Raw genomic sequence first — 14,776 nt, 5'->3', positions numbered from 1 at the left:
AAGAACAGCTGGGACTATAGTAGGCTAGAGCTAATCAATGCTGACATTTATTTATAAAAACAAACACTATTTCGACTGTGTGAAATTTAAATAAATGTCTTTACAGTTCACTTTCCCGGTTAATTGACTTTTAGCTGAAGAAGGTAGAGTTTGTTTGCTTCTTTTGCTCGTTTTGTCCGTATTTTTTGGTTTTGAGGATATAGACTACACATCCCAGGGAGCCAAGCGCCTCCGAGCGCCGTATCCAGGAAGTGGTGTGCAGTTGTCAACCAAACTTTTGCTTGCGTGCCATGCAAAGTGAACTCGATGTGAATATGTAGCTACACTGGATAAAATACCGTCAAAGTAAAAGGTACGGATAATATAAAAATTCTTTTGAAGGTTAGCGTTGAATATAGTAGGGATAAGATGGGAATTTAAAATAACTGTTAACTCCTTTTTGCCCTGCTGCCTCATGTCAACAATAGCAGCCACATCCATGGAGGCAAAGCTGACACAAACAAGGGCTAACAAGGAGTTAGCCATCATTAGATCTTCCCAGATCCTCGTTGACAAAATAATTTGTTTTCTGGGCCCTAGCTACGGTCTGATTATTTATTTATGGATTATTTTTGTCAATAATACATTTTGCCTTTTAAACAATATTTTGCTCCTCTTAGGGCGCCTACATTTTCTGCTGCTGTCCAACAATCCTATTTATTTTACTTTGTCATTTTATTTTTAACTACCTTTTACTGTCTCTTCCATGTTTTATTATTCTTACCAAGTTCTGTTTTTACTGCCCCTCCACATATTTTGCATATTTTTATTGCTAATTTTACTGCCTTTTTAATTTACCCTTGTTTTAATTTGTTTCTTAATGTCTTTCTTTGTGTCTTAGTAGTCAGCATTTTATTGTCTTTATTTTGTTGTAAAGCACCCCGAGCTACATCCTTTGTATGACAGGTGCTCTATTAAAAAGAAGTTATTTATTTAGTTATTTATTTTACACAACTTTACATGACTCAGGGTAGTCCTGCTAGCTTGCTCAAATATGATACACCTCAATGTGATGTGGTTAAATGTCAACATTCAACTTGGTTATGTTTTTATACTTATGCTTTACTTTTATTGCAGCTCAAAATTGTGCTTATTGTTCTATTCTGTTTGTGCGAAAAGACACACAGGGCCTAGCTTACCGTCACTGTTACTGTATAGTAATGATTTAGAGGCTTTATCCTATTATAGTGGTTTTCAATCCAGAGCTGTGGGAGCTCCAGACATCCTACATATCTGTTTAATTCTCGGACTAGCACAAGTTATGCAGTTAATCCAGGCCGTCCTGAGATGTTGATTAATTAAGGTGTGCTTGCCCAAAAATCTGGAGTGTGTGAGGCCTCCTGAAAAGACAGATTTAAAACCCCTGTCCTATTACATTGTCACAGAAAGTGCATCCATATAAGTGTTCAGTACTGACAAAACAATGTGACAACTGTCCATATTTCTCCATTTGTTCTTGGCAGTGGATTGTTGTCAGCGGTGGAAATTGCACCCATGGTTGTTGTTCATTTAATTCATTCAGGTAACCGGGAGAGATGAGTTGCAGTCATGGGTCTGTGCCTCAGGTCCGGCCTGGTACACCTCGGGTGGTGGTGACTGAGTTTAGTGGATCAGGCCCCCTGAACCCCACGCCTGCCAGTAAAGAATATGAGGATGCCCAAGCTGAAGTGGAGCCTTACCTTAGTCCAAATAAACTGGTAAGGTCATGGAGCTGGTTAAGGATGCGGTCAGTGTTCATCCCACTTATTAAAACTGTAATGTTCTCCCTAGTTTTTGTCTGTCATGTGTTTAACATACGCACATAAGCTGGGCCTTTTCTTTGGCCATTCATTAGTCAGGTTAATCTGTGTGATAGCCATTGTGTCTGGGATTACTTGTGGACTATGAAAGCAATATGTAATCACAGTGTGTGCTGTTGTATTTTACAGCTATTTTAATTTCATTGTTCTTTACAACAGGGGTTTCTCTTTTTTTTTTTTTTTTTTGCCATATCAAGGATTCCACAATAGATTTGCATTAAAGGTAGAGTCAGCAGTTCTGGAGAAAGATGATTGATATTTGTAGTCAACAATCAGATTTACCATCCCTCTCGCTCGCACTGCCTACTTTCCCCCATCAAAATAATCTTTGTTGTACATACTCTTATTGTATTAACTTACAAGGAGTGAAAATAAATAATAATTAAATTATTGCTCCTTTTCCCTGGGGACTCCCTGGAACTTCTCCAAAGACCCTTGGGGTAACCTGGACCCACTCTGGGAACCACTGTTTAACAGCAATGGCTAACGCATTTACCTTGACCCATAATGTTGCCCATAGAGCCTGGTCTTGAGGAAAGAGTGGCATACTGCACATGTCATCAAAGACATAAGATCAAACACTTCTGTATCGTGTTTTTTTTTTTTTTTTTTTTTTTAATGTATATTATAATGAGATGACTCCATTATTGTTGCTTTCCTTACTTTTAAGCCTATGTCTGACTGCTTTATGAAAAGTAAGTAGGGGAAAATGGGGGAAGGATATACGTTGTCAAAATTAATTAGATTTTTCTATACCACATTAGTCTTAAAATGATTTATTTGTCTGGCTTGTGTAAATCACAGTGCTCCTGCCATACTCGGTGGTAATTTCATGAGGTTTTTCAGGGGTGTTGGTCTCCGCCAGGGAAAGGCAGAGACAGCTGGATGCATGGAGGGAGATCGGGCCATTAAGCTACTGGGGATCTGTGTGATTTATCTGTGGTGCATGTGCGTCGCTCTGATTATACTGAGCCAAAAGGCATGCAGTGCGAAACAATTCCCATCCATAATCAGCTGTGGTGTTAGTGTCGAGCAGGCTGTAGCTTTTCATAGGCGGGCGGCGCACTACAGAATCTGTCAACTGAATTGCTCTTGCCTTTTATCCCATGAGCACAGTTTGTGCACAACATTGTTTCAAGGTGAGGTGGGGAGATAGATTGGCGTCATACACTTTACATTATTCCCTGTGTGAAAGTCACAGGAATAGGGTTTATGTGAAACGCTGAATGATGTATCAAAGCATGGCTACAGTATGTAACTAGGAGATTGAAAGACGGCAATATCTAGAACCAAAAGGTAAAAGATCAGCCGGTAGACAGTGTGTGAGGCTTTTTCCTGTCCCTCCCAGGCATCCCTGTGTGGAACCCAAGATCTCTGCCAGGTGACCTCGCTGGAGATCTGCGTGGACACTCGAAATCACACTCTGGGTAACTTTGGTAAGAGATGATCAGGAAAAACATACTGTGTTATATGTCAATGTCTATCTATCTCTATATACTCTATGTAAGAGACCAAACCAAATGCATTGTAGTGACACACACAAATCAAGAGTAGTAGATTTCCACTCTGTTTTTCCTGCCACAGTGTAAGCTGATTGAGGTGATAATGGAATAGGAACATCTCCGTCATGCTTACATTTGTCCTCAGAAAATTCTAGACCCTACACGTGTGGGCATGAGGGAGCATTGTCTGTACATGGGTGAATCACACCTACTCGCCATAGGTTCCGCTCCTTTTCGGGAATGCAATTTAAACACCTGATGAGGTGTGGCTGAAAGTGAGCCAGGCAGCCAGTTTAAGGCCCAGTCAAGTAGTCACCCTGTTGTGATGTGAAAGAGATATGTCTTTCTTTATCTGATTATCTTGTAGGTGCCTACTTGCCCAAGCTTGTGCAGCTTAATATGAACAACAGTGTGATCATGTCAGTAAGGTAAGCATGAAAGTATACAATGCAGCCATCATCTTGTTTTGTTTTGTTTTTTTTTCTCTAAGGTTATTATATTGCCTCGAAAGTAACTCCCCTCCCCACCCACGCATGCACTCACAAACACACGTCTTGGTATTAGCTCATGGAATAATACAGAAGGCAAACCAGCTGCAAATGCTGAGACTGAAAGGCAGATCCTGTCTTGAAAAAAGCGGTGTTTTCGTTATTGATATACATACTTCTTCTCACGCTACAGTTCGGTTGATATTCAGGATGTGTTGAAGAGAACAAAGCAGCAGGTCCAAAGCATGGAGCTTGCCCATCTTTCCACAAAGAGAGCTGTAATTGGAACCAGAGCGGTGATGGACCCTTGGGGATTACTGTCTGTCATGGTTTAGACTGGCCACATTCACGTGGGGAGACGCCCTTTAGCAGGAGGCTGGGGATGCATTTCAATGACTGTGCTGGGAAGCAAAGGTGGTGAGAGCTGACTGGGATCTGTGAAGTGATGGAAGTCTGTGGTATGACTGTAGTCAGGTGCAGGGCGCTGCTTTGCTTCCACTACAGCGGGCCAAAAGGGACTTGTAACTGGAGGACTGTCTCTCTGCGGAAGATGAATGTTGTAGCTTGTAAATCAAACGAGACATGCACTAACAGATGAGATTTTCATCATCGTTTTTGGTTAGGGAAAAAGATCCATCCGGGGAAGCGGCTCACCTGCCCGTCTCACAACAGGATACAGGGGGGTTTGTGGTGTTTCAGCTTTCAGTGTCTTCACTGTTTGTGGAAATGACAGGGAATAGGCACAGCTTCTCCTGGATCACCCTATCGGTTTTGATTGCAGCCACAGCTGTGTCATCCATATCGGATACAAAGGAAGCAATAAACTTCCAGGATGGGACACACACAAACACACGCACACACACACACACACACATTGTGAATTGTTCTTACGGCAGCACAAGTGGAGAATTGTTACATAAAGATAGGGAAGATGTCTGCCACACCCTGAGAGGAGCAAAGAAGGGCCAGCCGGATGTGCACAGTCTCTGATAGTTTCCTGCTCTGGGCTGTGGGGGCTGTGGTGCTAAGGGCGTTACGGGGTTGTAGATACACTGACTGAGGTTCCTTTGGAAGGTTCAGGAGGGAAAAGTATTAGGCAGAAGAGAATCCTGCTTATGAGGGAAGAGCAAGGAGTTTCTGACTGTAATGGCCAAGGGACTCAACAGCATTTTCTGCCTTTTCTGTGATTTACAGTGCTGTGAAACTTCTACTCCTACCTCTAACTCAAGTATGTGTTGTTGCATCTCCTCAGAGACCTGGGAACCACACTCTCCCACCTGCAGGAGCTGTGGATGTCTCACTGCTGCCTGCAAGACCTCGAGGGCATCACTTCTTTTTTTTCTCTCAAGGTAGAGTTTGTAGGCTACAGTTGGTTCAATATAGATTTACAAAAACCTTCATATAGGAAAGAAATATTCTTTAGCGTTATTATTACTTTCTTAACTTAAGTGTTCATAAAAGTTTTTAACAGGCACATATTTGCAATAGCTGCAACCACTCATACATGCATTCATCGGCAAAGTCTGTGAAATCACTGATTGAGTTAAAAGGATCAAAGATATTACAACACATTTTTTCTTTTGTGTTGTCTTACTTTAGTTTGACACCATGTAATCAATTTGATCAGCAAGCTGTGAATCCCCAGGTGGCAGACAGAGAGGGGATGATTGAGAGACCTGCTGGTTTTCATTATAGCCATCAAAACAGTGCATGATTTACACATGGCATGCAATTTAAATGCATTTAACAACAAACTATCTTGTATTGCAAAAAAATTAGGAGTAATGTGGGTCACATAATGACTTTTAATAAAAGCGTCAGCAGTTTTACACACAAACATTGCATTTCATTTTTTTCTGTTCATTTTCATTTTCACTAAGTTTGGCTAGCTAGATGTCAGACTGCAAAGGCTTGTAATTAAAGGTTTGCATTTGCTGATGCTGTTTGTACTGTTGATTCTGTTGATTCTCACACTCATGCAAATGGATTGATATTCTCAAACCAACACAGGTTGCAATGTTGTGGCTAGCACACACGGTGCATTAACATCATTAAACATGCTTATGTAAATTACTGAAAATACATGGTCTTCTTTGGTCTTTTTATGTTTGTTTACATTGCAGGTGAATTTTCCTTAACAAACAAATAGAAGAAAAGAGGTTCATAAGACTCTCTTTCTTTGTTCATCTAAATATTCTGGCTCAATATCTTTCCTCATGTTCCTGCACACTGCGCTGTGTACATCCTCTCCCTCTGTTAGGAGCTGTATGTGCCCTATAACAGTGTGTCGGACCTGAGCCAGGTTATGATGCTGGAGAACCTACAGCTGTTGGATCTGGAAGGGAATGATGTGGATGACCTTGCCCAAGTTTCGTATTTGGGGTTGTGTAGCCAACTTGACACGCTAACCCTGGAAGGAAACCCTGTGTGTGTGCGCCCAAACCCCACCGCTACCCAGGTACATAATAGCACAGAATCGTTTGCGTTGAATTATATGCATTTGTCATCACCAGCTGCAAAAACAGATGGCTCAGGTGTATTGCAATACTCTGCAGGTTTCACATCAGAAACTTCAAATGCTGGCTTTTGCTTTATTTGACTTATCTGTATGTCCTTGCCTGGGTCCTTGTCTGTCCTTTCTGTCACAGCAGACAGAGATCTTGACAAATCAGCAATATTACAGTTGAAGTGGAGTCACAGACAGCAGTGAGTTAAGACCAACAGTGTAGTTAAGACTAACAGTTTTTTTTGTTTTGTTTTTTGAACAGCAGTTGTATCATGATGAATAATGTGGCGTGGATTGCATTCATCAGTGCAATACACACCAGAGGGGAGGCTCAGATGAAGGGATGTGTGTATCTTTGTCTATCTTTCAGTGTGTTCTGTGTGTATGGCTTACTAAAATGAGCCAACTTTTCATGTTTCACATTTACATTTTATGCATGTAGCTTATACTCTTATTCAGGAAGACTTGCACTGGGTGAAATAGCACGTTGAGTTTAAAAATGTCATTATAAGCAGTAAAAAATAAGCAATGTGATGGTCAGATCCACAGTTGCCAGAGAGATGTAACACGATATTACTCTGACCTTGGATTAACTGTGTAAGAAGTTCACGTTTGAGTTTATTTAGAGCCCCAAATCACTATTTACAGTCTCTAAGGGCTTTACTGGCCCACAATTTTACATCAAAGACAGCAGGATGACTCCTGACTTGAACCCTCCCAACTCCCCCCAAAAAAAACTCACTGATGAAACAGGGAAAAGGAGAGAAATCTTGAAAAGAACCACAGAGAGGGGGCCCCTTCCTGGCCAGTTTAAAATTAAAATTAAATTAAATTAGTTGTTTACAAAAGATATGAAATGACCTAAAGAAGACACACTAGCAGGAAAATCTAAGAGAACAGAACAAGCAGCAGGAAGCCTCAATAGAGGCAGACAACACAGCACCCCAGCACAGGGACGATGAGCAGCCACAAAGCCATCGCAACAGGATGAGGAGGGTGGAGAGGATGAGGGGATGGATGAGTGGAGGTGGTTGGAAGAAGAAGACAGACCCACTCACATAAGGCATTCACACACAAATACATAAGACACAAATGCAAAGGATCGGTGGGGGAAAGGAAAAACTTTAGTCCTAGAAGTGCTCAGAAATAAGGAAACCAGAAGGAGAAGGATAGAGCAGATATTTTGTACTTCAAGATTTTAACAAATGGAGGTAGTCGGGTAGGAAAATGTGGGAGGGGGAAATGCAATCCAGGGGGACAAGAAATATTTCATGAAAAGAGTTTCAGTGCATGATGGAAGACAGGGAGTGACCCTGTTGTCCTGACTGAAGTCAGGGCAGCAATGTAAGGTCATTCCAGCCTTTGTGAGCTAAGAGAGAGAGGAGCTGAGGATGGGTGGAGCAATGACAAGGTCACCGCAGGGACGGAAAAGCTAATGCTGCATTTTAGAGAAATAGGAACTGGGAAAATTCCTACTTGTAAATGGAGAAAAATATGAATGCCTAGAAGAATGTTACATTTTGTTTTGCTGTTTTCAGAGCCACAATACATCTTTCAAAAGCACAAACACAGTGTCTAGTAATGAAAATGTAAAGTATACCATGCACAGAAGGAAACTTGAAACTCCATGTTGTTGTTATTGGTTTGTACCTTCCACCCACTGTACTATTCATATGATAATCCCATGTAATTCATTATGAGCTGTCATGTTGATTTACATTTACATGACATCTTTGCAGAGAACCTGGAGCTCTGTGAAGAACTCCTTTTCTTTGACAAGGATTTCTGAGTTGGAGGGCTGCTCAAATGGTCATTTTTTCTGTTTGGAACTAGGCAGTTTCCCAGTTCCCAGGTGTCTTGAATGCAACATAAACTCACAGTTGCAGTAAAGCACTGAGGCTGGAGTGTTGAGGCATGGAGGTAGAGGGGTACAGCTCACTCAGCAGGCTCTTATGGCAAAACCATGGTTTTGAATTTGATGTGAACAACTAGGAATGGACTAAAATATATATCAGCAGACTATTGGTTACATTCAATATCAGCTTTAAGAGGTAATATCAGCATTGGTCCAATATTATTTTTACTGCCAGTATTTGGCTTCCTACAAATATACATATTGGTATTGGCTGTCATGTGTCGGATGTCAGTATCAGTCTCAAAAATAATATATTGGTACATCTCTATGAGCAGCTGCAGGTTGCCTGTGTAGGGAAAGAAGAGAAGAGCAGGATAACATTTAAGACTTAGGGATGCTGAGAGCAAAGTGGGCATCACTGTTTTTGAGGTGCAGCAGGACGTGCTGAGAGAATTCCTGGATCCTCATTCGGTGGGACTTGCAGCGGTCCTGACAAGAGCTGGAGAATCCCTGACATCAAAGGGCCGCATTCGGCAGATGTTGTCCCCTTGCAAATGTATCTTGTTGATGTGATATATACCGTTTGACAGTTGGTTGTCTCTCCTGTGCTAGCAGGCTAGCAGCCTCATGGGTCTGTTTGATAATGTCCAAAATGTAATTATCCTGTTTGGAGACATGAAAGCATCTGTGTGATTGCACTGCTTTGTATCTGTGCCTTCAACACACAGGACAGGACAGCGGGAGAGCAGGAGACATCACTAGTCAAACATAGCAGGCACACAACTGACAGACATACACTTCTGTGGAGACATCATGTCACAGAAAAAATTATTTATTAATGGATATCACTGCCAGCATTTATTTCTGTACTAATTAACATGATTATTTATTTGATCTCTGTGGAAATGTGATTCATACATTAATGTTAATGTTGTGTACATTAACAGAAACTCTTCCATGACCCAACATTATATGATATTGAGTATAGCTGGATATAAAAAGGCTGCTTTTCCACCATGCATTGATTCTAGACACGCTATGCAGTGGGTTTTTGGGCCAGTGTGAATGTGTTTATTTACACCCACCAGCAGAGCATTAATTAGGAAACTAGGGCAATGAGGGGAGACGCTGAGCTGAATATGCATTAGGCCTGCTCTTTGTAGTGAGTGAGGGGTCCTTGGATTTGCTTTCTTGCCAAACTATCATTCCTCTTGTGTGGTTTGGTGAAGGGCAGGAGCACTGAACTCTAATTTGATCTCTCAGTAGCGCAGGGCTTTTACTGGGCTCTTCCTGCTCGCTCTCTCTTCACAGATAAAAGACCAGACCCCAGTACAAAGTGCACATTATAGGCTTTATTAGCATTCAGTTATCAACCCACACAGCTCGATGCCTTTTGTCTCGTTGTTTAGAACTTAAGTTCCACAGATTCATTAAGGAAACGTTGTGGGCAAGACCGAATGCAGAAGGACTGCTTGCAGGGTAGCTAATATGCATTATCTTAACGTGACTCTGTGGATATTGGCTAACAGCTCTTGGCACATGCAGCAATCCACCTGTGGATTGCTAGTAAATCATCGGCTTGATGGGCTGTAACATCTGCTGCTTTGTTTCTTAAGATGAGTCAATATGATGACTTCAGCATTACCTGTCATGCTCTCATCCCATCACAATACTTTCTTGTTCTTTGTCATCTATGGGGGCATGATGCAGTCTATAATACTATCAAAATAGTCTAATAGGAGATAGATGTCACTGTATATAGTTTATAGGAGTTGATTGTGAGATTACCGGGGTTCTTTTACCAGACAGACTTCATACTATTCTGCATGCATTATAGTGATAGTGTCCGTAATCATCTTGGCATACTTCATTTCTCCTCACCATCCTTGACTCCTTAATTTTCTTCTCTATTTCCTCATCTCTCACTTTCTCAAACCCCTCTCTGTCCTCTTCCTCTCTCTTTCTTCCCTCTGCCTCCTCTCCCTCTCTCCCGCCCAGACGACAGAGTATAGATACCGGGCTGCTGTGAGGGAGCTGGTCCCTCAGCTGCGTTACCTAGACAATGTGAGGGCAGAGGACGACGGGCCGAGCTGCAGCGGCATCATGGGAGAAGACTGGGCCATGCTCCGAAACTCCATCAGAGACTGCAACTATACTCAAGCTGCTGCTGACGATGGTATGTTTGTGTGTGTGGCGTGTGCAGTTCCTCTTATTTGTGCATATGTGTATGTGTGTTTGTGTGAATACTACCTATAAAAAAAAAAAAACAACAACAAAAAAAACATAATCTTTCCTTCTGATTCATCAATCCCACTGGCTTTCTGTGTCTGTGAAAACAAATTTTAAACATCAAAACCCACAAATTCACCCATCACCACAATCTCAAAATTACTGAATACTGCTGAATCCATCCCTAGATACTTACTTGATAAATTATTAAAATGACAAATGCATTATCAAGATTACAATGACCAAATTTAATATCCATCGACTAATCAATTAATTGACTTACCATTTCAGGAGTCATTTTGTGATCAGGTATTGATTCATTTATACCCACTTTCTCTTAGTCTGCTTTGCCTACACCTCCGGTGATTTTCTCTGATATTCCCAGAAAATATGCCCAAACTTGATTCAAATCAAAGGTGGGCCTGTAAATATGTTATATGTGTATATTGTTTTTGGTATCACTGACTGTGGACCACTCTTTTTTTCACTGTAGAGGAGACAGAAGATATTACATATCCTTACAACAGCTCTGCCAAGCATCCCAGTTCCAGCCTTTCCTGTGTCCGGCCCATGTCATCAGCATGCCCCAGGCCCTTCTCTGGGCCCAGGCCCATGTCATCAGCGTGCCCCAGGCCCCTCTCTGGGCCCAGGCCCATGTCAGCCACAGGGTCCAGACTACTTTCTCCTCCCGGATCCAGACCTGGGTCTGCAGAGTCAGACCCAGCAGCAGTGGATCCAGACACAAGCATCCTGACACATGGTAAGGCACTCTGCTGGATGTTCTCCACATTGATAATCTTCCCCATGGAGTAATAAAGACTTATTGTCATTACAGTTGTGAACCCTTCACTAGTGTTATTTTGTATATTTGACAGAAATATTTGCTGAGGTATAGCTCTTGACCCATGAGACAACTCAGATGCTATATTCTTTTTTTCCTCCCTCACTACATTTTCATTTTTTGTTTCAAGATAATTTGATTTCACACTGGTTAACCTCACCCTGCAGAAAAAAAAAAAAAAAAAAAAAACATCCTCCATGGTAATCCTTGCTCAGCAGTGCCACCAGGAGGATTTTATCTTGTCAGAAAACAGTGATTTCATGTGCTAAAATTTTTCTGTTGATTTTTGAAGGAGCTGGAAAGATCCTGTTCTGTGGGAACCCGGTTCAGGCTCTTCGAGCAAGGCGAGAAAAGTTGAGGGTAGGTGGCATGCATCACAATAATAAACAACCAAATTCCTACAATTCAGCAAGAAAACATTTTGTCCCTAACAAAGGTTGACAATGAATAAATGAATACTAACATACTAACCTTATCATTTGTTGCATGTTGTGGTCCATAGAGAGGAGTGTTTACTGCAGAGTGAAAGCAAAAAGAAGCCTGAATGAAGGGAAATCTTTATGGGCTGTGACAGACCATTATGGCTGGCTGGCACAGGCAGCTCATCTCTTTAATGTCATGTCAGAATAAACAGAAGGAGATCATTATTAGAAGGAGGACAGGAGCCTGGGAGGACAGGCCGGGTGATGGGAGGACACAGGATGGAGGGGTGGAGAGGTGTGGGGGGTGCAGCTGTGTCAGAGGGGACATGACAGATGGGACTCTCACTGCCAACACCATACTATCTGTCATACTGCCATATGCACACAGCTGCTGTCACTCTCTCTCTCTCTCTTCGTCTTATCGCCCCCTCTTGTTCAGTCCGTTCGCCTTTCTTTTTTCTCAGATTGTTCTTGTGCTGTCTCATCCTCCATATTATATCATTTCCTGTATCGCATCTTATCTTCCTCTCTCCTGCCGCTCATGCTCATGTTCCTCCTCTTTGCTCTCACAGACGGCGCCCACCATATCCATGTTCACACCCCATGACCTGCCCATCTATGTCCCGGAACACACATACGACCTTGAGGAGCCTGATATGGGAGAGCGCAGTGATATGTTTGCTGAGCTCAGGGCTTGGAGAGAGCGGCACAGCAAGTACTGACCACCTATTCACCTCGTTTCTCCGTGACAAAGGCGGTGAATCTTTGGTTTAACATTAGATTCAGTTCAATGTATGATTCACTAGTTGGTGATTTGATCTAAGAACAACTTTCTTTTTTGGAACAATGATTCAAGTTTGCAAACTGCGATTCAAATCAACAATTTGATTCAGTGCTTTTAGCCGAAATGTCAGATCCATTAAGTAAGCATTTGCAATAATGTAAGACTGCCCTTTGTCTTCTAAAATGTGAAAAAAAAAAAAACAGTTAATGGAATTAATTTCACATTATATATTCTATAGGAAGAAATTTAATTGACAAAAGGTTGCAATTTATAGCATCTGTTAGATCATCACAATGTTTTTTTTCTTTCTTTCTTTTATCGTGAATGAATCATTTCAAAGCATCTCACACTGATTCAGGCCATAGTCAGAGCAATTCATTCTACTTATCACTTTGTTAGAGTAGACAAGATGGTACTCACATGACTCACATGAAGGTATGGTTGATGATGCCAAGGTGGATGGATAAGGAAATAAAAAAAAATAATAATAGTAATTTGTTTTACAGACGTCTGCAGGCCATAGAGATGGAAAAAATACCACAGGTCCTGACTATTCAGCACAGTGATGAAGAAGAGGAGGAACATGATGACAAAGATGGCCTTGGAGTTCTAAAGAGCAGTGGGAGTGATGAAGAGGACGGAGAGGAGAGGGAAGGTGACCTACCTCTCCAGATTACCTAGATGAGCACTCAGTCAACAGATTTGCTTTTGCTTGTTAAAAAATACTGAGAAGTGAATGTATAAGTGATAAGTGTGATGGTAACATACTCACAATAAGATGTAAATTAGAAACATTCAAACATACATGATACAGATTATAAAAACAGTCCTACTTGAATACTGTGTTTGTGCTTTTGTAAGGGGAAACACTACATTTCTAGGATGATCATTTCTGTATGACAGTTGAAATGTTGAAAAAAAAAAAAAGAAATGGTTTTTAATTTGTGTTCCTGGCTGTAACTGCTGTCTTCTGAACAATGGTTTTTAGACATGTCCAACGGAGAAGCCTTATCCCGTGATGTGGCTCGACTGTCCCTGTCCCCGGACACCACCCTGTTCCCTTCTCCTCCTCTGAGCACCACGGCAGCTGCTGGTAGCCAGAAGCCATCAGGGGTTCGTGCACGAAGACTTCAGCGCAGGTTGGCCGGTGGACAGCCTTTACCTATTTCATCCCCGGCAAAGACAGACATGCGACTCCAGTGGGGCCAGGAAGTGGTGAGACCCAAAATCCCGCCGTCCACGCATAAACCCCACCGGCCAACCACCAATCTCCACCACTCTCTGGAGGGCTCACGAACCCATGGTATGGTCTTATTAAAGATTCCTTTGAGATATCAGTGTTTACAGTATGTATTTTTGTAAACACAACTGCCAGAGCTGTAATAACAGCTTTTTCCATTAATAACATTCTTATGAAATGTTATACATGCATTTTGAAAACAAAAAAACAAAAAAACACTGGTATGCAAATATCTGAATTCCTGAGATTACTGAATATAGTAGAAATGTCAGTTTCCATGAAATAGCAACAAGGCATTTGCAGGAATAAACCTTTTTTTTTTTTTTTTCCAAATATCTCATTTGAATGAAACTTCAGCTGATTGATTTCTGTTTATATCTTATGCGTATATTCAGTATATGTTTTAACACTGTCTCAGATATTTAGAAATGTTTTTCTTTTTTTCTTTTTTTTCTTTTTTTTTTAGTTTTTTATAGTACAGAAATGGATGCATCCAGAGTGCAGTCTGTCAACAAGCATCAGCCGTCCAAACCTCTGAACAGACCAACAATAATGCGTCCTCATACAGCTATGGCAGCGCTGCAGAAACACCAGCTGCACCACACACTCCAGCCCAGCAGAGGGAGCTCACACCTAGACTGAGACTAGACCATAACTGTACTGATGATGAGAACAAGGTATCTGATTAGCCTGTCTGTTTTTATCTGAATAATAACTACATGTTAATGTAAATAATACCTCACATTTGCATTTCTCAGGGTGAAATTCTGAATTGTTATAACTCTACCTTAAATTTATTTTATTGAATAAAAAAACATATAAACAGTTAAATTCAGTGCTGTTCTGTTTACTTTATGTGTTTATTTTTTTTTTAGAATGCATTTTATTTATTTATTTATTTATTTATTTGAAAGATTAATGCCCTCCAGAAAGAACATTGTGGAGTGATGATATTGAAGTCATGATGTATTATCATAATTTTGCCACTTGAGGGCGCCATTTGTGAACACTAAATCAAAAATCTAATCCCCACCCCCCCACCTCCTTGATCAAACAAATCATACAGTCCAG

General features: G+C 41.2%; 1 protein-coding gene across 1 annotated transcript; it reads left to right on the top strand.

Annotated features, from left to right (window-relative positions):
* Window positions 1-224: 224 nt before the first annotated feature.
* On the top strand, window positions 225-14,530 carry lrrc56 (leucine rich repeat containing 56). The gene is made up of 13 exons (XM_030052776.1): window positions 225-352; window positions 1,562-1,736; window positions 3,187-3,274; window positions 3,708-3,768; window positions 5,081-5,177; window positions 6,089-6,286; window positions 10,188-10,365; window positions 10,912-11,178; window positions 11,552-11,619; window positions 12,254-12,396; window positions 12,972-13,120; window positions 13,454-13,768; window positions 14,172-14,530. Exons 2-13 carry the CDS (start codon window positions 1,575-1,577, stop codon window positions 14,345-14,347), a joined length of 1,902 nt encoding a protein of 633 aa, XP_029908636.1. The 5' UTR covers window positions 225-352; window positions 1,562-1,574; the 3' UTR covers window positions 14,348-14,530.
* Window positions 14,531-14,776: the final 246 nt, after the last annotated feature.

Source organism: Myripristis murdjan, chromosome 6 (assembly GCF_902150065.1).
Source record: "Myripristis murdjan chromosome 6, fMyrMur1.1, whole genome shotgun sequence".
Taxonomy (NCBI): Eukaryota; Metazoa; Chordata; class Actinopteri; order Holocentriformes; family Holocentridae; genus Myripristis; species Myripristis murdjan.
Note: the sequence above shows the minus strand (reverse complement) of the source record. Positions and strands in the feature narration are given on the sequence as shown.

What these genes read in the sequence shown, in the direction of transcription:
- lrrc56 (XM_030052776.1), top strand. Translation starts at nt 1,575, where the DNA reads ATGAGTTGCAGTCATGGGTCTGTGCCTCAGGTCCGGCCTGGTACACCT. An exon ending in ACCTTAGTCCAAATAAACTG is followed by an intron (nt 1,737 to 3,186) that starts GTAAGGTCATGG and finishes TGTCCCTCCCAG; the next exon opens with GCATCCCTGTGTGGAACCCA. An exon ending in TGGAGAGAGCGGCACAGCAA is followed by an intron (nt 12,397 to 12,971) that starts GTACTGACCACC and finishes TTTGTTTTACAG; the next exon opens with ACGTCTGCAGGCCATAGAGA.